Source organism: Ochotona princeps, chromosome 1 (assembly GCF_030435755.1).
Source record: "Ochotona princeps isolate mOchPri1 chromosome 1, mOchPri1.hap1, whole genome shotgun sequence".
NCBI lineage: Eukaryota > Metazoa > Chordata > Mammalia > Lagomorpha > Ochotonidae > Ochotona > Ochotona princeps.
This window is the reverse complement of record NC_080832.1, coordinates 11292092-11316318: the sequence shown is the minus strand read 5'-3', so window position 1 is coordinate 11316318 and position 24227 is coordinate 11292092. Positions and strand designations below refer to the sequence as shown.

The window sequence follows — 24227 nt, the reverse complement described above, 5'->3', positions numbered from 1 at the left end:
TTCTCTATAATAATGAACTGTGCCATTTTCTAACTAGTTGCCAAAAGTGGCAATCTTGAGACGTCTCTAATTCTTCCATTCTTTTATCTACATCCATTCAAGTCAATCCAAGGCAGTATCATTTAATGTATATGTTACAAGATTCCAATCCATTTGTAACCTACCACCTCCTTCTGGTCATCATTAACTTCTTGAAATACTGCAAAATCCTCCCAAATGTTCACTTTCTCCATAATTCTCTGCTTTCTTCCAATGTAATGTCCAAACTACAGTCGCCGCACAGTTTACATCATGAACATTTTTCATATCACATCTCAATTAAAGCTCTGTAGAGCTCCCAATTGTTTTTGGTTAAAGTCTAAAGGATTTAGAATACAAAAGCCCTTTGTAACCAACCTTAATTAATTCTACAATTTTATCTTCTCAAATCTCCCAATCCCCTACTCAACCAAAAACAAACAAAATCTTAAAGAGAAAGAAAATAATAATAACTTTCCATGAGGCTAAATTAGAATGGACAATACAATTTATGCCATAATAAGTCTCTAGGTAATTTATTCCCAGCAAATGTATCCAATCTTAAATGATAACATTATAAGCATCAATTAATAGAAATTAAACATGTACATACATATAAATGCACACCTTTTACTAATATTTTTATTTACTTAAACACATAAAAAGGCAAGTTGTAATTTGAGCATATTCTTTTTCTGCAAAACTGAAATGCCTGACATTCCTTCATAGAATACACCAAATAAATTTAAATCAGGATAGCTTAACATCCCCTCCACCCAGTAAGGGGTGAATCTTCCCTGTTTCATTGCTTTGAATATACTTGAGCTGTATTCAGAAATAACTGTCAAAAATGACCCTTACACATTTGACTTGCACAAGTGACTCAACAGTGATGGTCACAGTGTGCAAGTTTTGAGAGAAGAGTAGCTTTCATCATCCTCCTGTTTTTTCCTACAGACCATTGTTGCTTATTATACTCATTGAAGTAACTTTTTGAATAGAACCCATACTCTTTTATGATTCTTAGCTTCCTAAAAAGTCACTGTCAAGTTTTGCATTATTACTTATAAACTTCACTCTGAATCTTTAGATGATACCAAAAACAAACAAACAAAATAGTTCTCTTGCAAGTGTATCAAACCATCTTTTTGCCATTGTCCCCAAATCTAGTCTTAAATCGCAAAGCAACACAGCACCCTTGACTTTGATGTATGAAAACCCTTGATCCCAAAGGTCTTCCTCCTCACAACTCAGCACCTCCCTCTCTTCTCTCATTAGCTCTGCCTTTCCCCCTTGCAGGGCAGTGGCCCTCACAGTCAGAGACATTCTTATCCAAGCAGTCCGAGTCACAACATTCCAGGGAGGAAAAGTGAGGTTGTTGATCTTATCTCTCATGTCATGAATTATTCCATTGACAACTCCTTGGAACATTCTCCCTCCTATTCCTACAGGGTTTTACACATTCATGGATTCCAAAGGTAGTGATGAGAGTCAGGCACTGTGAGTCAGGCACTGTGCTAGACACATGGGACAGGTTCAAGAATAAAGAAGAAAACTCTGCTCCCCAGAGAAATGAGACATGTTCCCTATGTAAGCACAAAAATTACAGATAGAGTGTGGCAGGCCACCACTGAAATAAAAAAAATAGCATTGGTCAGAGTAAAGGGGTTCTGAGAAAAACGTGTGATAGTTTGCCTGGGGGACCTACAATGCCTCTTCGAATTCTTTCCCTATAAAAGTTTCCAGGATTCAAGTTAAGTGCAACTATCTCCAAAATTCTTCCCTGCTCCCTGAGCCTGTGGTAGTGAGCCTGCTGTTTGCTTCCAGAACTCAACTTATCTTATTCTACTCAGCTATTCAGATATCTGTCTGCGTCTCCAAAAAATATAACTTGAAAGCAATTGTGTTACTTACATACACCATTTATGTACAAGGTGTGTTTTCAACAAATATGGAATAAACAGTTCCAGGTAAAAACAGAATGACAGGGACACTATGTTTTTCCTCTGACAATAAGGAAAGCAGTAAAATGAGATTCAGAAACCAATTTGAAAAAAAAGTTTTAAAAATGTCAACATTATCTTTGAACTCAGCAATTCCACTCCCCATATCTGCCCAAGAAAAATGAAAGCATACGCTCATGCAAAAATTTGTAAGCAAATATTTGTATGAGCAATTTCCACAATAGCCCCAAAGAGGAAACAACTTAACTGTCCATCAGATGATTAAGAGTGTGATGTATTCATGCCACTGAATTTTATTTAATATTAAAAAGGATTAAAGTACCCACGTAAGCTAAAAGCATGTGAAAACATTGCACCATTGAAAACCAGATGCTACGAATTACTGGAAAAGCGAAAAAGTACTTTCCTGGGGTTGGAAATGGGGAATAACTATAAATAGGCATGCAGTAAGATAAAATGACCTAAAACTAAACTAAAACACTCGGGAAATGTATTAAAAACCACTGAAAATTTGCAGTTGAATACAGTACATTTTTTAAAGATTTTATTTATTTTTATTGAAAATTCAGATATATAGAGAGGAGGAGAGACAGAGAGGAAGATCCTCCATCCACTGATTCACACCCCAAGTAGCCTCAATGGCCAGAGCTGAACCAATCCAAAGCCAGGATCCAGGAGCTTCTTCCCGGTCTCCCATGCAGGTACAGGATGCCAATGCATTGGGCCGTCCTCAACTGCTTTCCCAGGCCACAAGCTGGGAGCTGGATGGGAAGTGGAGCGGCAGGGACACTCACTGGCACCCATGTGGAATCCCGGTACATGCAAGGTGAGGGCTTTAGCCGCTAGGCTACCACACTGGGCCCTGAATAAAGTAAATTTTATGATCCATGGAATGTGCCTCAATACAGTCATCTTTTTAAATATTATTTATTTGAGCTGCATAGAGAGGGAGACACCAAGAGAGCTCCTCTCTCCACTGATTCATTCCCCAGATAGCTGCAATGTTCAGCGCAGACCAAGGCTGAAATCAATGTCTCCCTCATGAGCTATCCCCATGTTCCTCCTAGGTCACCAGCAGAAGCTGGATGGAAAGTGGAAGTGAAGCAGCAGGAACCAAACCAGAACCCAAGTGGGATGTAGGTATTGCAGAAAGCGGCTTTATCTACCATGCCATGAGTTCAAACCCCAGTGCAACCAATTTCCAAAACACAAAAGGCAGATAAAGTTTGAGGATCAGAAACTGTGAATGAAAACTCTTCTTGGACAATCAGTAAGATCTGGAAAAAGGTGAAATATGAGGCCTATTTATTATCACACAATTTATCAAAGTTTAGGCATATGGTTGTATTGGTATTGCTACGCTTCAGTGCTACGCCTCAGAGATAAATATTTAATAAAAACTTTGCCAGACTGCATTTTTTAAATTTAACTAAACAGGACAGTAGATTTTAATATTTAAATAGAAAAGCAAAAGAGGCTTTTAGAGCAATGAAAATACTCCATTTTCACGTTGATGGGTACAGGTCATTACGCATCTGAGCACAGCCTTAGAATGTAAATCAGTCAGTGAGCACTCGGTAAACTCCATTGACAGTGTGGCAAAGGGTCACCACTCAGTGGCAGCAAATGTGTGTCCCTCATGGAGATGTTGATAACAAGAGAGAGTGTGTTAAGTGTAGGGTCAGGAACAGAAAGAAATTTTCTACATCTTCCAATCAGTGGTGCTAAGAACTCAAAGTTGTTCTATACAACAAAGCCTTTTTAAAGTGTTGGAAATAGGTATTAGGTATTAATACGTACATGCAAAAACAAATTATGATCAAGTTTAACTTTTTGACATCACACCTACTGTGCAAAATAAGCAAAACTAGGCAGCTGGAGAGATCAGAAGGATGGGACAAAGCTAAGACAGCATGTATACTGCTTAAATTAGGTCAAAGAAGGCAAATTAGAAGAAAAATAAGAGTAATGATGGAATTAATATATATGTCATGGTTAAAAATAAAAATGTACAGTTACCTCTTTTTTGGTGTAGCCATACTTCATTAATCCTAAAAAATGTGATTTTATTAACCTCTGATAATTCCGAAATCAAAAGTACCTTAGAATTTTTGCATTGTGATATTTTCATTGCAGTATTTTCTTCCTAAAATCTGTTAAGTTATATGTTATAGGCCTTTAAATATATAGTATCCTTCATTGCTGAAAATAATTTTTTTTTAATTTTATTAATTTTTATTGCAAAAGCAGACTGGATTTATGGAGAGAGGAGATTCAGAGAATTTTTCCATTTGCTGGTTCACTGCCCATATGGCCCCACTATTAGAGCTCAGCTGATTTGAAGCCAGGAGCTAAGAGCTACCTCTGGTTCTGCCACGTGGGTGCACAGTCCCAAGACTTTGGGCCACCCTCCACTGCTTTCCCAGGCCCCAAATAGGGACCTGGAAGGGAAGTGGAACAGCCAGGACACGAACCATGGCACATATGGGATCCTAGCACTTGAAAGGAGAGACGTCGAGCCATGGCACAGGGCCAGAAAAAGTAGTTTTAAAAAAACAAAAACATTTTTGTAAAATTCTGTTGTGTTTACAAATTCATATCCATTTGAAATTTCTGAAATTACCTTAGATGAATTTAAGTGAAGCTATACAATGAATTTCATAATCAGGAGTATCTCAAAAACTCTCCAAGTCCTCAAACAACTCTGTGGTTCTCTCAGTTTTTTAAAAAAAAAAATACTTATTTTTATTGGAAAGGCAGATTTACAGACAAATGGAGAGACAGAGAGAAAGATGTTCCATCTGCTGTTTACTTCCCAAGTGGCCACAACAGCCAAAGCTGAGCTGATTCAAAGCCAGGAGCCAGGAGCTTCTTCCGGGTCTCCCATGAGACTGCAGAGTCCCAAGGCTTTGGCCCGTCCTCTGCTGCTTTTCCAAGCCGTAAGCGAGGAGGCGGAAGGAAATGGAGCAGCCTGGACAAGAACTGGCATCCATCGATGATCTTGAAGCGTGCAAGGGGCTGCAACTGACCCATCGTGCAGGGCTGGGTTTTCTCAGTTCAGAACACCAGCACTTGGGAGACCAAGTCTAAAGCCTAGGCAGGGGAGCTGCTTCTCATGCCGCCTTGAACAGTTGGCACTGAAAGCCCACAGTACACACAGGCTCGCTACTACGTGAGAAATCTGCACTATGTGCTCTAAAATACAAGCTGGAAGTTAAACGAAGATTAACGGAATGAACTATTGTTAGTTCTATAGAAAAGCGGTCATTGTCATGCATTGCTGGTGATTATGCAAAAAAAAAAAGAACCCAATGAATGGAAACTAAGTGGTAACTAGCAAAAACGCATCTGCCGTTTAGCCCAGAGATCTGAGTCCGGATATGCCAAGTCTATCTCACAGAACATGTGTACTGCAGCACATCTGTATTTACACAAGACTGTAATGAACACAGCTAAATAAATAATGGGATTCCCACTCAATAAATTAAGAAAACTGATGAACATGCAAATACTCTGCAGAACATAGTAATTGTAAGGTAAAATATAATAAATACAAAGTACGCCAATTCTGTAAGTGGGAGGTGACTCACAGAATTCTTGCCTGCAACTCTAGAAGGAAGCCATGTGCAGGCAGACATTTGGTGGACGGTCAGGACACCAAGGCAGACAGCTGTAGGGGAGCCTGGGTCTCAGCCCCGGCTCAGCTTTCAGCTGACGCACACCCGTAGATGCTTTGGATGGTGGCTCACACACCCAAGTTCTGCCCTTCAAGCAGGAGACCTCGATCAAGCTCCCACCTCCTGACTTTGACCCAGTTCAGCCTTGCAACTGTAAGTATTTGGGGAATGAACCCACAGATGGAAGCGCTCTCTGTGACTCTGCCTACACCTTTCAAGTAAAATAAAATGCAACAAATTTTCAAAAATAAAACGACAGAAATATAAATTGAAAATATCAAAGAAGGGATGATTGAAAGTAGAGGACTGGGATGAAAGCAAGACATGTCAGTTGCAACACGCTGCAGTTCTGAATTTGTAGTCGGCCAAGTGATGGATGCTTAACAAAATAACAAAACAAAAAGAAGTTTACCCAATTGAAAATGAATAGAAACAAATGAATTTACATCATGGTAGACATGGCGACATAACCTCCACACAAACAACACCCTTGGAGAGCTCAGAGAGCAGAACTTCAACTGTTCATGATAAGAGCAATATATCTAAGCACTTCTAATAGTGACACCGATACAATCATTGCAGGCAGTTTGGGCAGGGTTTTTTTTTTTCTTCTCTCCTCCCCACTCATCACAGCACCACTCTGTTCAAATAAGCAGCTCATCTCCATCTCCCTCCCAGACAGCACCCAGGCCATGTCCATCGCGCGAGTGGGCCTGAGGGTCAATAGCCACACCTACTAGCCTCTAATGGCCTCAGCTGAAACACACACAGCACAGCCTGTAAGAAACAATGTTGTTTTCATTGGGTTTGGGTAATTTTCTTCCAGATATGAGAAGCAGGCCTGACAGTGAGAATGTTAGAAATTATTTTAAGAAACATAATAATCTTGCGTAACATGTCAGAAGTTTCTAGCGTTATTGAGTGCTAAACATGTATCAATGATGAGCATTTTTCACTGTCTTTTGAGAATTTAATCCCACTCCAAGTTCTGGAACCCATAAAACTAAGATATTTTGTACACAGAACACTATATTACACTGGCATAATAAAACAGAAAAAGTATCTGACAATGCTAAAAGTGACAGAATTTAGGTTAAGATTAAAGTCAGTTTCATAATATTAACATGAAACTGAAGAACTTCTTCAAGCTGAAATTGGCGGAACGTGGAAGAGAACAGAATCTGAAATCAACACATGACACAGATGGAAGAACACTGGATTTAGAAGCAAAGATCTGTGTGAATATAGCAGAGAACTTCATCTGCCTGGAAAATCAGATACAGACATCTTCTCAAGGTTACACAGAATCAACAGGATGCATCAAATACTGCAAATTGCTAAAATTATATACGTTGGAGATGGCACTGCTCCTAACTCTAGGGAATGTGGAAAATGAATGAGAAGACACCATGATCAAAGACTGACCCAGAAAGTAAACAGCAATGTAAAGCAAGCTGTTGAACTCAGCCCATTGTCAGCTGAGCCCTCTGCACAGCATTATCTGTGTCTTGGGTCTCCCTCGCCATCTTTGCCTGACATTCGTGTTTGAAAACTAAAACAACATGTCTTAAACTCCTTGGAGGATGATGATGCAAGCAAGCGTACTAAAATCTTCATATTTTATTCAGGTTATCTTTTTATTAAGATGATGCTGCATTTGGATTTATCTAATATTACCCCACAAATATAATTAAGTTTTGATCTGCAGAGATGTTCTTCTCACAAATGCCTAGAAATAGATAGTCCCCTCAGAAAACATTTGGTGAATCTATTTGGCTAATAAGCACAAAGGCTTCATTTCCTGCACAGCCCAGACATTCTTGGCATGAGTTCCAGAAATGCACTGCCTGTGCTGCCGCTGCCAGTATGACGATGCTGACAATGCGTGAGACTCCCACAAGATGGGGCACAGCGGCTACTTGCTGCATATGCTGCTGGTGACCCAGCCAGATCCCCTGGTCCTGACCTCCCACCATGGCACCTGGCCAGCTTCCCAGAGCGGGCACCTGCAAGCTCTTGTGGGAAGGCTTCTCCAGCTTCCCTATCCCATTCCCCCATCTGTGCAGAAGCTTGCAGGAGTTACTGCCCCAGGACACGCTTTTAACTCCTGACTGGCAGGACCTAGTGTAGAAATCCCCCAGCTCCCTTGCCCCTTGGTAGGAAGACTCCTGCATGAGGATTTTTTACAAGCTCTCAGATTTCCCAACACAATTAAGCTACCGTTATGCACAGTGATCATTTGCTTGCTATAATGAGCTTTATTAGCTTATATTTTCCCACGGTAACTTTCCCTTTCCAATTATCATATAGTCAGTCCTCCATATTGATGAATTTCACATCCATGGATTCAACAAATCATGGACTGAAAATTGTCATCACGCAGCTTGGATTTTTCTTATCCTTATTCCCTACACAGTATATCCAGCAACTGTTTTCAACATTTTTGCATTGTGTTAAGTCATCTAAAAAATGCTTAGAAGTATCCATCAGGACATATGAAAACTATATATCAATATAACAACTATTTTATATAATGGGCTAAAAAGTTTTGGAATCAAGTCACTGTTTGCACCCAAATCTTCTTCTCAGGATCTCCAAGGAAACTTAAACCAAGAAGCTATTGTCACTGTTCTCACAGCAAGTGCTTCTACCCTTAGGAACCAAGAACACCCTAACTGCTCAACTCCATAATGCTAATTTCTCACTAAAAGTCACCCAAAGACATAATGATGTCAGCAGGACATGAGGGTGGAGTGGGGATAAGAACAGGACTCTCATTCTGTGACTTGCCAGTCAGCTCTCCTGACTAGCCACCCTTACATTCTTCCACTGTTTCCCTGCCATCTTATTTCCAGTGAAATAAAGTCACTATTACATATTCAGTTTCACATACAGAGGCTGTTATTACCTTCAGACATACCACTTTCAAAAACAAGTAAGATGGAAACTTGTGAGTTACAAGACTTGTGTGTAGAGTTCTCAAAATATAAAATCTTTGGCACAGCTCACATATCTTTGGACGCTTTTCATGATATGCACCTGTTCAATCTCATCTCCCATCTGTTTTTAGAAACCTTAAACCCTTGAGACACCATCATTTTACACACAGATACTGGCATCTTTAACCACATAGTCAAAAATAAAGAAGGGTCAGGCATTCAGAATAGTGGTTAAAACCACTTAGGAAGTCCATATGTTTCATTGGAACTTCTTGGTTCATGTTTCAGCTCTGCTCCAATTCCAGATTCCTGTTAATGGGCACCAGGGGAAGCCACGGCTGATGGCTCAAGCACTTTCATCCAAGTGGGAGACCCGGGTTGGATTCCAGGCCCCTGACTTCAGCCTGTGAATCAGCAAACAGAAAATGTGTGTCTGTTTGTCTGTATGTATGTGTTCTTGTCTCTATGCCTTTCAAATTACATATATATATATTTTAATTTAATCATATATATAATTTAATTATATAGGTAATTGTGTACATATATATATATATATATATATATATATATATATATATATATATAAAGAGAATGCAGTCAATAGAAAGGAAAAACCTTAAGGTAATTGAAAGAAATTTGGCTAAACTTCACTATTGCTGATATGTTCAATGGAATGAATCAACTCCCCAGTTAGAACAACAGAGGAAGAACAAACAAACATCACCTAAAAACATTCAAATATTATGCATTCTTTTCAATATTGCAGGTGTAGGAGTAACCAAAAGTAAGACTATCTTTAAGAAATCACCATTAGTCATTATAATAGCTAGTCTATCCTTCACATGATGTATATTAAAGCTTCAAATACATCGGAAATTTCTAATCCTCTCAACTTGTTTTTCTGGATTTTATGAATGCTCTCTAGACACCACTCGATAAAAAGCAAAAAAATATAATTCATAATTGAAGAAAGAGACATTTCTCCAAAGATATACAAATGACCAATAAGCACACATGAAAGACACTCAAGGCCACTTGTCATTGGGAAACCCCAAACCAAAACCCCAGCACACCTCACACCCAGCATGGCTACTGTCAGGAAAACAAAGCAGAAAACACATGCTGAGAGAACACGGAGAAGTTGTAATCCCAGCGCCCAAAGCTATGGAAGCCATTGTGGTCGTTTCTGTAAACATTAGAAGGAGATATACTGCATGATCCAGAATTCTAACTCTGGGTATATACTCAAAAGAATTGAAAGCAACATCTCAGAGAGACATGTGTATGGCTAGGTTCATAGTGATTTCATTCTCGATCACAGTGGAACAACCAAAGCATCTTGACTGATACAGATAACCAAATGTTGTATATACAGACAACGGAATATTGCTTAGCCTTATATAGCAAGGAAACTTTGTCTCCTGTTACAAGGCTTTGAAGATGTTATATTAACTGAAATAAACAAGATGCGAAAAAACAAATCGTTCATGTTCCATTAATATAAGGAAACTGAAATAAATTCATGGAGACAGAAAATAGAACAGTTGTTGCCAGGCAGTAGGGGAAGAGTCAGGGCAGTTATTATTTACAGGTCCAGAGTCTCTGCTTTCCAAGCTGAAATTAACCTAGTATAGTACAGACAGTTGCACAGGCTGGCAAATTCCCTCCATGCCACTCAGCTGCACCCCATAAATAATTAACATGGTAGACTTTATGGAGTGTATTGCATCACAAATTTTGAAAATTTTAAGCTACTATTCTGAGATTATTATTCATCAGTACAGAATGAAAATGTATTTGCCATAGTAAGTTCTCTAAGAGCCCAAGCAGGAAGGAGCAGACAGCGATGTACAGTGAATGAGCACCAGATAAGAGCCATCCATCTATATTGTTTAACACAGAAAAGGAAACAGATGCCATAGAGGGTCAAGTGACTGCAGCACCAGGATGGAATCTGCTTGAGTCTGAACCTAGGAATACATTCACGACAACATGTCATTTCCTGTGTCATTTTAGAAGACATTGCTTCAAACACTTCTCTCCTCAATTTTCACTCCTTAAAAAAATAGTAAGCCACAGCTTCCGCCTGCAATGTTCTTGAGACATACCCTGTGAAAGATCAGACATAGCAGTAGGATGCAGTTCCATCTGCTAGCCAGCCTGCCTATAGGAGCAGGTGATCCTGGCCCTTCAAAAACTTACTCAGGAGCGATAATAAACAGGAGATAAAAGAAAAGTCTAAAAAAATCTTCAAATGTCATTAAAAATGAAAAATGCAGCTTATACTGTAAATAGCGTCTCATCCTATTGCTTGGGAAATGTCTGCCCAGCCTCTCCACTAACTCATGCATTAGTAAAACTCTTCCTGCAGACTAGGATTGACAGAAACCCGCTGCCGTCTAGTCCCACTTGTGTCTTGTGAATGCTAATCACTCTTTACAGAGTCAGTAGGTGTACTCAGCCTATCCAGCTAGCGCAGGCTATAGCTGGCCAAAGAAACCCTTCCTGGTGTCTGAAGCTCCTTAGCACAATCCACCTGCTTCTAAAATCACAACTATTCAAGCAGAGCGCTTCTAAAGCATCCATGTAATTATTTTTATTTGTATGCAGTCTTTTGCTCTTTTATTTCACTTTCAGCTACTATTGGTCTTGTTAAAGTAACTCTAGACTGTTTTTAGTTCATGTTTATGCATACAGATGCGTAGGTAAAAGGTTAGGTAAAGGACACAGAGGCAGACACTCCATACGGAAGCACAGGAACAGATTCTAGATATCATTTGTCCCTTTACACCATATGCACAAAATCTACTTTCCTGCCTTCTTGTTTAAAAACACGTGTTTTTAAAATAGTGTCATTTTATTTCTAACTAACGGACAGAACTGGTTAGAAGCCTGTACCTGAAAATACTTACCATGGTCACACCCATAATGGTACAATTAAGTGCATATTGCTATATAATCTTTTTGCCTCTTGAAAATTTAAACCTTTAAAAGATTATATAGCAATATGCACTCACTATAGAAAATGTTTTTGTAAAATACATAATATGTTCTCTTCATTTTAAAAAACAAGTTTATTCAAAAGCAATGGAAACTAAATAATAATAAAAGATAAAGTTAGAGCCGACATTTGGCTTTTTAGGAGCAGGCTACTTGGAATGAGCACCTCCAATGCTGAATGCCTGGGCTCATATTCCAGCTCCACTTGCGACTACCTTTCCACTGAGAGGCAATCTTGGAGGAGCAGGTGAAGGCACCTGTAGTTGTGTCCCAGCCAAGCTGTGCGAGCGCTTGCTGGAGTCATTTGAGGAAGGAAACCAGCACATGAAAGATCTTCCTCTTTCTGTTTTTCTCTGTGTGTCTGCCTTTCACAATAAATGAAAGTAAATACTTTTAAAAAGACTTTTAGGGATGCATATTGCAGTACAGTGGCTTATACCTCTGCTTGAGACACCCAAATTCCAAATTGGAATGCCAGTTGCAGTCCCAGCTGGATCATTTCTGATCATTTCTGATCCAGCTCCCTTCAAAAAGAGCCTGGGAAACAGCAATATCAAGTAAATGGGTCATTACCACTCATCTGGAAGAACAGGATGGAATTCTTAAGGTCTTAGTTTCAGTCTAGCCTAACCCTGGATGTTAATTTGGGGGAAGAAACAAGTGAATGCAAGATAAATGTACATGGTTTAGAGGTAAATAGAAGCTGTGGAAAATTCAACAAAAGTATTTTTTAGTGCATAGGAGAGAAAGGGGAGCCAGGCTGCCACCCTGAATGCGCATTCTTCTGTGCTGGGGTTACAGAACTTCCTCCTAATACAACTCATCCTGGGTAACTAACATTGATGTGCTTTTCCGAATCAGCAACGACCAAGTACACCTCAACATCTTGGCGGCAAGATAAGCGAAACAGGTGCTTCCTCACAAAGCGAAACATTGTGCACCTGGGGTTTCACAATTAATTCCAAAAAGGTCCCAGAGACTCGAAAGGAAGGCAACATAGACAACCTGAGTAACTATTTATACATTCTATGGGAGTTAGCAAGCAAAAGTTAGTAATAGCTTACCCTTTGGGCAAGCATCCCATATGGACTCTGGCTTGAGTCCCAGCTCTTCCATCCATGTCCTAGATCCTTGATAATGCACCAGGGAAAGTAGCAGAAGACAGAAAACAGCATTTGGGCCTCTGCCATCCATGTGTCCCGGCCCAACTCTGGACTTTGCAGCTATTTGGGGAGTAAACCAATAGATAAAAAAAGTTTCTCTGTGTCTCTCTCTCCCCCTCTCTCTCCCTCCCTTCCTCTCTGCCTTTCAAAATAAGTAAATAAATCTAAAAAAAAGCCAAGCTACTCTGTGTACATATGACTTGAGTGAAAAGCAATAGCAAGAGAACCACGGTCTTAAAGATGTGTTACAGGATCTACAAAGAAAACTAAGCGTTTAGGCTGTTGGCTGGGACTGTAAATATTGAGTTCAAATAAATCAGATGCCCACAATTCTCATGTTAATAGAACCTTGTGCATTCCTTGTAAGGCTTTTATTGCCTTATTTGTATAACTAAATGATGTCGATCCTACTGGTGTCTCCTCAGTAATTGGGAAGTTACTGTGTTGTGGTTGTGTCCAGGGACACAATTTGAATTAGGACAAGCTATAAATAAGTCCTTACCTAAATATTGTGATGAATAAAGGAAAATTTAAAGTAAGTGTTTTCTAAACTTTGGTAAATTCACTCCTATATTTTTCCAATAGTTATGCCAGCTGGTGACCACCGATGAAAAGGTACAGAAAATGCAATGCCTCTTTCCCAGGCAGGATGCATATATTCTTTACTTTTCTTAAGCCTAAAAGTTCTCTACATTTCATAAAAATTTCAATATGGTCATTCCATGAGCAGACAAATTTTAACTTTTGAATAACATGCTAAGAGGATAAATTTTTTCTTCATCTAAAATTGATTACATCTTTGCTATAGAAATTTTCACAAGACCTAGTCCAAAAAAAGCCTTCCAAATCTAAAATACCACAGAATCCATATGAAGTGTAAATGCAGAGGAATATAGAAAACATGTGATACAGACACAGTTAATCCGCAGTCATGTGAAACCATTCAGATGAGCAAGGGAAAAACAACCCCATTTGCACAGCCTAGATTTTCAAAACATGGAGAAGTCTGTGTAACATGTGTTAAAGCAGATATTAACCTATAAACATCATCAGCTTATCTAAAGCTTTTATGAAATACAGAGTTGGGTAGTAGATCAAGGGGACTCTTTTGAATTGTAGAGACACAAAATGTTACATTATTTTTAAAGACAATTTCTATTCATTTCATATTAAGAAGCAGTATACATAGCCATATATAAGCATGCAAACCAAATGATAATGACTCAAGATGAAATTTTCCAACTTTTGTTACAAATTCTCCTTTCTCCACAATCACATCATTTTCCCAATCTCCCCAAGCTCTTAAGCAAGAAATTGTTCTTTCTATCACCGCAAATATTTGTTTCCTGCCTCGGAGCCCTTTCTTGGGAGCATCTTATTGCTCAAAGTGCCACTGTTAATGTTCTGATCCTGTATTTCATCACTAGCTCAATGTTCTGTCATCCTCCAGTACATCTCCTTTGTTGCTGCTGGGCTAATACTATCCACATGCCAATCCGGTTGCATCACATTCCAGCTCAAGAACATTCAGCAGCTCCATACTGTTTCTTGATGCAAACCCACATTCTTACTACAATCCAGCTATATGATTAAAGGACCTTACTTGTAACCTCAGTGCTACCAATTCTTCCTTATAAAACTTGGAACAAGTTATTTAAATCCCCTATACTCCAGGAAACTCTCTTGAAAACTGATTTAAGTCTGTCTTGCTGGAATATAGTGCCTAACATAGTGGGTGTTCATGGCACACAGCTCATTGACATGTTTGGTTCCCTGCCACGTTAGTTCCCAGGTTGGAATGTCCACCCCTAATCCTCCATTTCTCAAGCTGCTTATCAAGCATTGGAAAAGTAACAATAGCAGTACAGGAATACATGGGATCATGGGACTATTTTAGCAAACTTCAAATGCCACACTTTTTTGTATCTGTTTTTGCGAATGAAATAGGAATTCCTTTACTGAAACATTATTTCCTATAAAAATCAATCCTTTATCAAACCTACTTCTCAAAATTTTCATGGATAAGGTAATTGTTGGTGATTCCCAATCTCATTTTATATATGAAATCAACTGTTTTACTGGAGTGCCTGCTGAATGCCAGACTCTAAGGTGCTGGCCATTCATCGGTGGTTTTGCCCTGCAGAAACCATTACCAGCTATGGAATACACCAAGTCTGACCAAGGGTTCAGAAAAGAGGTCAAGTACAATAACAGGAAAGTGAAAGCCTGCTCAGGGAGCAAACAGAGTTGGCCAAGTTCAGGTCAAGTCTGCCCAGAAGAAAAGCTATTTAAACTAAAAATTGACTCAGGAGGAATGGGTCTGATGGAAGCGGGTGGGAAAAGCCTTCGCGACATGGAGACAAAAACAGTTTCTGAGCAGATTAAGAGCTTACACAAGGCAGAGGGAAAGCCAGCCCATGTGGTAATGATTTAAAACACTCTGCAACAGTGACACTCAGATTGGGGTGGCAAATGTGTGGTAAGTAAAACAGGTAATGGCTAAGGGGACACCCATGGCCAGGAAATGAAACTGAACTTGATCTCAAGGGCAAAAAGAAAAGAGAGAGAGAAAGAGAGAGAGAGAGAGGTGGGAGATTTTAAAACCAGATTGTAAAACAGCCTGGATTTGGAGGTCTGTTAAAATTACACATGGCTTTGTAAAACTTGGCGTGCAATCTTCTGTGCTCAGTTGCATTCTAAGCACAGAAAATGTGGTGTGAAAAATAGCACATAAGTCTCTGGCCCTGCCCTTCCTTCGGGGAGTCTCGGGGACACAGCATGTGGTGCAAGAAGGAGGCATACCAAGCAGAGATAACAACAGCTAACTCAGGAGAGAGGAGAGGATGCTGGGGCTCCTGAGGCAGTGCCCGCGATCAGCAAATGGATCTACTGGAGCTGCGCTATCATTTCCCTGGAGAATTAGCCTGGCAATCATCTCCACAGTTGCTTTTTCAGAGCCCTATTGAAGGTAGAAAATAGGAGGGTCTTCACTGTGTCATTTACCCTGGTCCCCCGATGGAATCAGTTGGCAGGTTGCAGTAACCATAGGTTTGCACTCAAAGGGATCTGACTGTGAAAATGTTTTCTTCCACTTACAACTTGTGCATGTTGAGGAAATTTGCACAAAGTCTCTGAGTCTCAATTTTCCCAACGTTCATGCTTCTTAGAATTCTGTCCAGGAGTGAAAGCAGCACAGAGGAGGGGCGTCTCCAGCACACCGTGGCACCTGGCTAATGTCTGCTAAGCGGTGACTTGGAGTGCAGTGCTGCTGACTCTGAGCTCTCCGCACCACGCTCCCTTCAAAGGTGCCGATGATGAAGCTTGCTATTTCCACAAGCAAAGAATATGAAAGGCAGAACAAAAGCCTACCCATTAAGACTCTGCCTTAGGATCAGCTTTTCTGGATACGAATTCAAGGAGCCAAAAGTAAATAAATGTTGTGAACTTACAGTGTGGTTTGGTCCTTATTTTCCAGGTATTAGTTACAGGGATAGCAGGAATATGACTGATAATTAACTTCATTGAAGACTTTCCCCACAAAGGAAAGATGTCAAGGTAATTATGCACCTGTGTTTGTACATGTGCATATCCATGTGACAGAGAGAACTCTCTGAGAGGGCCTCTCTGTTAGACTGGTACTTTAATTCTGTACCTGCCAGGGCACACAGCACCAAGCTTCTTCTCCATTCATTGCTAACAATCCAGCATATGCAAGAACATGTCTGCAATCTGAAAACTGATTTCTGTGCTTGTCAACAATGCTGCTCTCTGGAGAGGCATATGGTCCATAACACAAAAAATAGTGAAATGCCTAGCACTTACAGGTAACTCCCATCTCCTCTATACGACGTAAACACCAAATGAGCTGACGGAGACCAATGAACCAAATCTGCAAGCATACAGCCTTCAGAGGGATGTGGATTCTGGGAAGACTGGGGACAACATGCGGAACCTATTTGTGGAATGACTTGATTGAGAAAAGCAAGGCCCAGTGGTAGCTGCGCCTTATTATTCCCAGCAGAGGCGCCATGCTCCATCGGCACCCAATCCAACAGCCTCTGGGAACTCTCCAGGGGCTGCTAAAAGTAAGCCCCCTCGTTTTCTAAAAGCTGGAAATGATTATCATGTGTTGCAACTCCTCAACTCCAGGGGCCTGCAATAATTGGAAACAGGGAGACACTGATATTAAACTTAATTCTTCCTTTAGAAAGCAGCTATACATGGGGAGGAGGGGAATTCTTTTACAATAGAATTCAAGCCCAGAAGATGCCCTGTGCCAAATTGCCTTAATTTTGATCCAACTATTCTGTGCTACACAAGATGAAGAGAAGAAAGACAAGAGAAACGGGGTGATGAACAGCTCCACACTCTGCAAGGTTACATGACCAATGAAGTTGTCAAACTCATCAAATGCTTGAAGAAATGTATTTCAGCCAACACAACAATGTAACTGGATTTGCCTGGGGCTGAAAACTGAACCAATAAATTATTGAACTGTAAACAGAGAAGCAAGAAAGGGTACTTATTTCAGGACACTTGACATGGATTTGGGTTCAGTTTAACCAGATCTTCAAAGATATCTAGAGGCAAGTATATATCATATTACTTTTTATTAGTGACCAAGGAACATACGTTTATCAACTGAAACCTTTTGTCACAAATAATACGAGGCATTTACTTCATATTTATAAAGTTCTACAGCTCTGTTGCCTAAGTGGAGGGCAGGCACATATCATATAAAAAATGGTGTCATAAAGAATGAAATAATTTTTCTAGGATGAGAGATTCCCAGCTGTTTTTCCCTAATTAAATAAAGGATATTCATTAGTCATCTTTACCACACCACAAAGAGATTCAGGCTGCCTTGAGTTTAGCAATCCAGCCCACTGGAACTGGAGAGAACTCCTACTTGGAAAGTATACATTTTTTCAATACTCAATGATACCATCACTTTCAGAATGTTTTCCGCCACTCAAGATCAGCAAATCTTCTCATTTCCAACCTTATTTCCAGCCTTTTTCAAAGGCAAATTAACCTACATAGCAAACCACAATAGTATACTGCCTGTTCCAGGATAGTCAGGCAACATCTTCATCATGCTCTCCAATGCCACCATGTAACAGGGGACAGCAGTCAGTAACACAAAACAGGATCCAGGAGGGTGACTCTGTATCAACGCTCACAGTGACCAAGAAGGAGACAGCAAAGGACAAGAAACGGAAAGAGCTTCTCCAACTTCAGTTAGTCTCAACCCTTAATAATTCCTGAAGCTGGGTCCCACTTTAATAGACTAACAGTTCACATTAAGTGGTTTCCAGCAAAAGCCTGAAGCAACTAGAACCCCTCTTGAAATACTCATATCTGTATAACCTGAAAGCTTCCTGCAGCTTTCAGGGTAGACATTTGGATACACACACTCACACTCACTCTCACATACTCACACATTCACACTCACACTCACTCTCACATACTCACACATTCACACTCACACTCACTCTCACATACTCACACATTCACACTCACACTCACTCTCACATACTCACACATTCACACTCACTCTCACATACTCACACATTCACACTCTCATACACACACACGCATGCTCACACACACTCACACAGTCTCACACACATACAATCTTACCCTCACACTCATACACACTTCTCCCAGTGGGATGATTTTCTCTGACAACAGTCAGCCGCTGCATATCTACTGAATCAGTTTCTCTAGTATATTCTTTTCTCTGTTTCAAAGTCCAGAAATCAAAATTCACTCTCCTGTAGGGACCACGTGACGGCTGGTCTTTCCTGTACCTTTGCCCACGAGGCTGACAGCAGGAGTGAGAATGAGGACTCACCATTTGGTTGCTGTACCAGTACAGGGATGTCCCCTTGAGCACCACCCAGAACTTTTTCCATTTATTGCTTAAGAAAGTTCCCTTTTCCTTTTTCTTGTAGAGCCACCCCTGGCAGTCAGCATGGCCCAGATCTCTGCATGATATCCTCCTCCGACTCATCGTGAAAAACCCTGCAGCAAATCCATGAAGAGGGAGAAAAAAAAGTGTTACTCTGGTCCCTGTGACACAAAGATAACTTTTTATGATTTAGTTGCTCCTCGGGGTTAAAGTTTTCACCAAGGTCTATGCAAAGTAAATGCAAAAAAAAAAAAAATCATGTAGAATTCATCTGAAGCCTAGAAGGCATGCGTTACAACCAAAGAAACACTGGGACGGCTATTGTAAGTGTTCATCTGAGATTATTCCCCAAGAGTAAGTAAAAACAAAAACAAAATTATGAGGCTGATAGGCACCTCATTGCAGCCACAGATCGCTTTTCCAAGACAATAGCAGCAGTTATGCAATAGACATTGAAGGGTTAATGCTCACCTAAACACACAGCTACTTGCCCACTCAATGCCAGTGTTCCCAGGTTCTATGGACACACCACTAGGGACCAAGGCAAATGAGCAGCATGCCGTCATTTCTTAAAATCAATCCAAAAATAACTGAAAATTAAATCTGTCGTCCGCCTCCTGATGCCAGCGTTCAGAGACAAAAATCCATCCGATCCCCCAGAAAGCAGCCACACTCAAGTACACAGAAACGGGATAAAGAAACAAAAGAGCTCTAATTACCTTGAGTTTTCTTCCTCGGCTTCTGACGCAAGGGAACCTGCTGAAAATGCAGGAAGGAAAGAAAAGAGGAAATTTCTGATTGTGTTGTAACATTTGTAAAGAGAGAAGGAGGGAGGAGGCGGCAGTGTTTAAGAGCAGGCTGGAATCTTAAAAAAAAAAAAAAAAAAAACTCTCCAAGCAGAGCCAAAGGAGTGTTACTAGGGGAGGCACAAAATGTGCTAAATAGAATCAGTATACATGGAGCTGAACCCTAAAACAAGGTAACAGCATTCATCACTAAGGTTTCCTGTTTCCACCCACAGCGCTCACACCAGTAGTTCAGTTATGATGGTACAGCATTCACTCAAGTTTTTAGAAGTCATAAAACATATCCCCTGTTATATCTCTGCGAAAAGAAAAATACCCTGCTTCTTTTCATGCAATTTCTAAGTAACAATGATGATTTAAATGCAGCTGGAAGATAATTGCCACAATCTCAAACTATATTAGGTTGACTTCTCGACTAATAAGCTCAAGGTCCTGCTGCTTTAAAACCACATGTACTGAACACCAGCCCGCTCCGAAAATTTTCTGATTTCTCTTGCTCGGATCTCAGTCCCCACTAAAACCTCCTTACCAAGAAAGTCTCATTTACAGCCAGATTTAAAGGTCTTATTCAGTCTGTAAGTATTTCTCGAATGTTGAATGGAAGATAAATTCTTGACCAATAAATATTCTACATGAGTGCTGCAAATGTTCAAATCAGGCAAATGACAACATACATGAAATGCACATTTTTTTTTTCATTATACTTCATCAAACTCATGTAAAATCAGACTGGAAAACAAAAAAAAAAAAGTGCTCTCAAATGGTTCTCTTGTGTCTCTGTCTGCATGTGTGTTCAAATAAAGAGAACTTTAGGTTAAAGGAGTTTTCGATTTTTCTTTCTTAATATCTTAACTGAGTTTTCTTCAGTTTAAATCTTACATTATATCGAGTAGAGTTTCTTCTTAAGTAAATAGCTAGAAAGCTGTTTTAACCCTTATTGTATTATCACATGACATTTTTAATGTTAGTTGAAATGCATCTGGGTGATGATATTCTACATTTCAAACTGTTTCTGTAACAGTTATTGTGTGTTTTATTGTGTGTTTTAGGATAGTATGTGATATGTGTATAGTAAATACAGAATAAGGTTTTAAAATCCAGAGGCCTAGAATTAATTCACAGCTGTGACAATGACCAGCTGTGTTACCCAGAGAAAAGTCACTTTCTAAACCCAATTTATTGCCTGTAAAATCAAAATATTTGTAATAATTCCAAACTTATATGTCAGAAAACAAAACAATACTGTTCACGTAGTTATTATACATACAAAAATTATTGTACATATAAAAACATTATCCCTAGGAAAATTAACCACCTGTGAATAAAACAGGACATAGCAAAGGTAAGACCTGTCCGAGACTTACTCAAAGGTGGACAGTCACAACATGTTGCTCAAGTGAAAGCATGTTATCAAGGAAGGAACCCAGCCACAGTGCCCTTCCTTGACTAAACTTCCTACCATGCTCCCAAATGACTGGCTAGTATCCTTTGTGATATGTCAATTACAGCAGCAAATCTAATTAGTACTTATTAAAAAACCATTTTGCCCAAATGCGTATTTCATTTGGACAGAGAAAACTTAGCTGTGAGCCAGGTCCGCAGGCAAAGCAGAGGATGTGTGAATTCGGAGGGATATCAGACTACAAACTCTGGGGAGCTTGAGTCATCAGAAAACCCGCAGACATATTAAGAACCCAGGGGACTGAGAAGAAAAACAGAAGTTAGGCAGTCACTGTGAGAGCTCTCCATGTCAGATGAGCAATGTGAAATGACAAGAGTTCAGCCGAGGCAGAAGAAAGCTCAGGGGGCAGCTGAGGACCCACAGGGTGAGGAGAGGATGCTCATTCCATGGTTCCTGGAGGGATACCCATGAGCCTCCTCCACCTCTGGGGGGATCCCAGCTCCTCCATCCACTCTTGGGCAGCCCCAAGTCAATGTGGGTGCTGCCTCGGTGTTGCCCAAGATGGCTGCGTGATCTTGGCTGGATTCTTAAACCTTTATTAGGACAAGAAGGAGCAACCCAAAGCATGATTATGGTACTACCTCAAACACAGGGGGTGTAACCCCAAGCCAGGGCCATTACCAGCTGCATTAAGGAAGAACTTGGCTGTCGAGTCAACTAGGCTCTGTCCTGCTAAAGGAAAAGTATTGGCTTCCAAAGTGCCTTTTTGGCCAGGAATCCACTGAATATGATAGAAATATAAAATTACAAGGAGTTTTGGTTTCATTCGATAGAGGTGAATGTGAAACCCACACTGGTTTATACAAGAGAATGAAAACAGTCTTTGAAAACTTCAGAGTAAGAGACACATTCTACCCTTCACAACAGGAAGTGGAACTGGTGAACTCAGTTTCAAAAGATCTGAATGTGGTTTTTTCTCACTAGGTAAGTGAAAAAAAAAAAAAAAGAAGAGCAACCAGCTGGGCATTTTGTAGACTATTTTTCAAAGAAGAATCATAAATTAGTAAGATTAAAATATTCAGAGCTCATGTTTTCTTACAGTATTTTCTTCAAGTTTGAATGTTTTCATTAAAACTGGAATTATTCTAAAAACCTAAAATTGTTCTAAATTGTTTCTAAACTTTGGGAGAAAGTTGAAAATACATATTTTTTTATTGAAGAGAGATACTCTTAGTTCCTTAAGTTGGGCTGAAAAACTTCACTTGGCCACTAACTACTAAAAAACACATAGAAAATCACAAAGGGACATCTTTGATCCTGAATATTATGTTAATGTTTAATACTATAGACTAGTTGTTAAATCTTGCAGATACAATCCACTCTATGTTGTCCAACGGTGAATCAAAAAAATTCAAGAAAAATACTTGTTTTGAATAAAACTCTGCATAGATTGTAAACATTTCCACTAAATTTACAGTTCAATTCCATTTTCCATGAAATATTGAAAGTCACTTCACGTTGAAACTGACAGCGAGGCAGGTGGCTGGTACATTGAACTTCTTAGTCATCCTGTCCACTAGCCAAACTTCTGCAGTGACGTGCTAGAGTGCTCTGTTCTTGCAGGAGCCCTCATTTGCCATATTTGCAGATTTCTAGAGTGCAAATTCTCCCATCACCAACATTTGCAAACTACCAATACTGGAACAGCAAATCCCCAGCAATGGTTGACTACTTTGGAGCCCAGCCAACCCAGCACAGCACCAAGTGCTTTCAGGAAGCTTCTCCACAGGTACCTGACCTTTCCACAAACATCCTTCCCCTTCCTGGAAAACAACTTTGTAAAGGGAAGTATAAAATCTGTACTCAGGGAAATGTTACCTATGAAAACTACATGAAAGGCTTACATAATCTCTTCATATTAATTACCTTAAATATTATTTAATAAATTAATATGACATGAATATCTCTAGTGGTAAATAATGTAGGCAGGTAATAGGGATAATAGCAATAAAATATACAGTAATAAAACAAAGACAGCTAAGAAGCATGTGTAGGTAGGGCCCTGTGTGATGGCACAGTGACTAAATCCTCGCCTTGCAATAGCCAGGATCTCATATAGGTAGGAACCAGTTCGTGTCCCAGCTGCTCCACTTGCCATCCAGCTCTCTGCTTGTGGCCTGGGAAAGCAGTAGAGGATGGTTCAAAGCCTCAGGACCTTGCACTGATGTGAAAGACCCAGAAGAAGCTCCTGGCTCCTGGCTACAGAACAGCTCAGTTCCAGCCATTGCAGTCACTTGCGGAGTAAATCAGTGGGCAGGAGATCTTCCTCTGTCTCTACTTCTCTCTGTAGAATTTGCCTTTCCAGTAAAAATAATAAATAAATCTTTTAAAATGTGTAAAGCTTATCTGTATAGTGGCCAGCATTGTGGTTCAGTGGGTTAAGCCTTTGCCTATTATGTTAGAATCCCATGTGAGTGCTGGTTTGAGCCTGGCTGCTCCATTTCTGATCCAGTTTCCTGCTCACATGCCTGGGAAAGCAGCACCTCCATTTCACAGAGGGAAAAATTAAAGCAAAAGAAGTTGGGTATTTTTCTCGACATCACAAAATTAAAAGGTACAATGCAATAGGCACTTCAAAGAAGTGGGGTGGTGACATAAAAGCTGGTTTTAGAGGGAAACTAGATGCCATGGTCCTTTGTATCTAGAGATGAATTAGAAAGAAAAAAGGAAGATGGAATGGGAAGTGGAGGAAAAAAGAGGATGAAGATAAGAAGCTGAAGGCACAGTGCAAGGGAAGGGAGAAACGGGGAGGTGAGCAGCAGGAAGCTGAAAACAGAATGGAGAAAATTAAGGAATACAAAGTGCCAAGGATAATCCAACAACTGAATAACTGACTTGGCAATATAAGCAGAGCACACAGTTTGAAAAGAAGCACAAGTTCTGCCAGCAGAAATCACTGGGCTTCTGCACTGGGGGCCTGAGGTAGGGGCTTGCATAGGTTAGCATGCTGACATGTTGTGTTGGTGGACCAGACTTGAGGAACTGTGAGTTGCTCGGATTGAGGGTGGACAAAAGGTGTAGACTGCCAAGTACCCATGACAGGAGCTTGAGTCAACGGTGGGCAGGCAGAGCTCCAGGCCAGCACGCCACCCCACTGGAAGACTGGGCTTGGGAAGACTGAGCTGGGGAACCATGTGTTCTAGGGACTGTGAGTCGCACAGGGAAGGCAGTATGGGGATGTATGAGAGGGAGAATTGCTGAGGGGGTATGTTACAGGTGAGGCATGACTTTTGGGGGTGGGGACAGACGGGGCAGGGTTGGGCCAGTTCTGAGCATATGCAGGA

General features: G+C 40.2%; 1 protein-coding gene across 2 annotated transcripts in view; it reads right to left on the bottom strand.

The window, feature by feature from the left end:
- IPCEF1 (interaction protein for cytohesin exchange factors 1) overlaps positions 1-24227 on the bottom strand; it is a 186483-nt gene that overhangs the window by 53067 nt on the left and 109189 nt on the right. For both annotated transcript variants that reach the window (XM_012929879.2, XM_058663308.1), the window contains 2 exons: positions 19395-19434; positions 18619-18788 (listed from right to left, as the gene is read on the bottom strand). In XM_012929879.2, coding sequence (XP_012785333.2) covers positions 18619-18788; positions 19395-19434 — 210 coding nt within the window. The remainder of the gene's footprint in view (positions 1-18618; positions 18789-19394; positions 19435-24227) is intronic.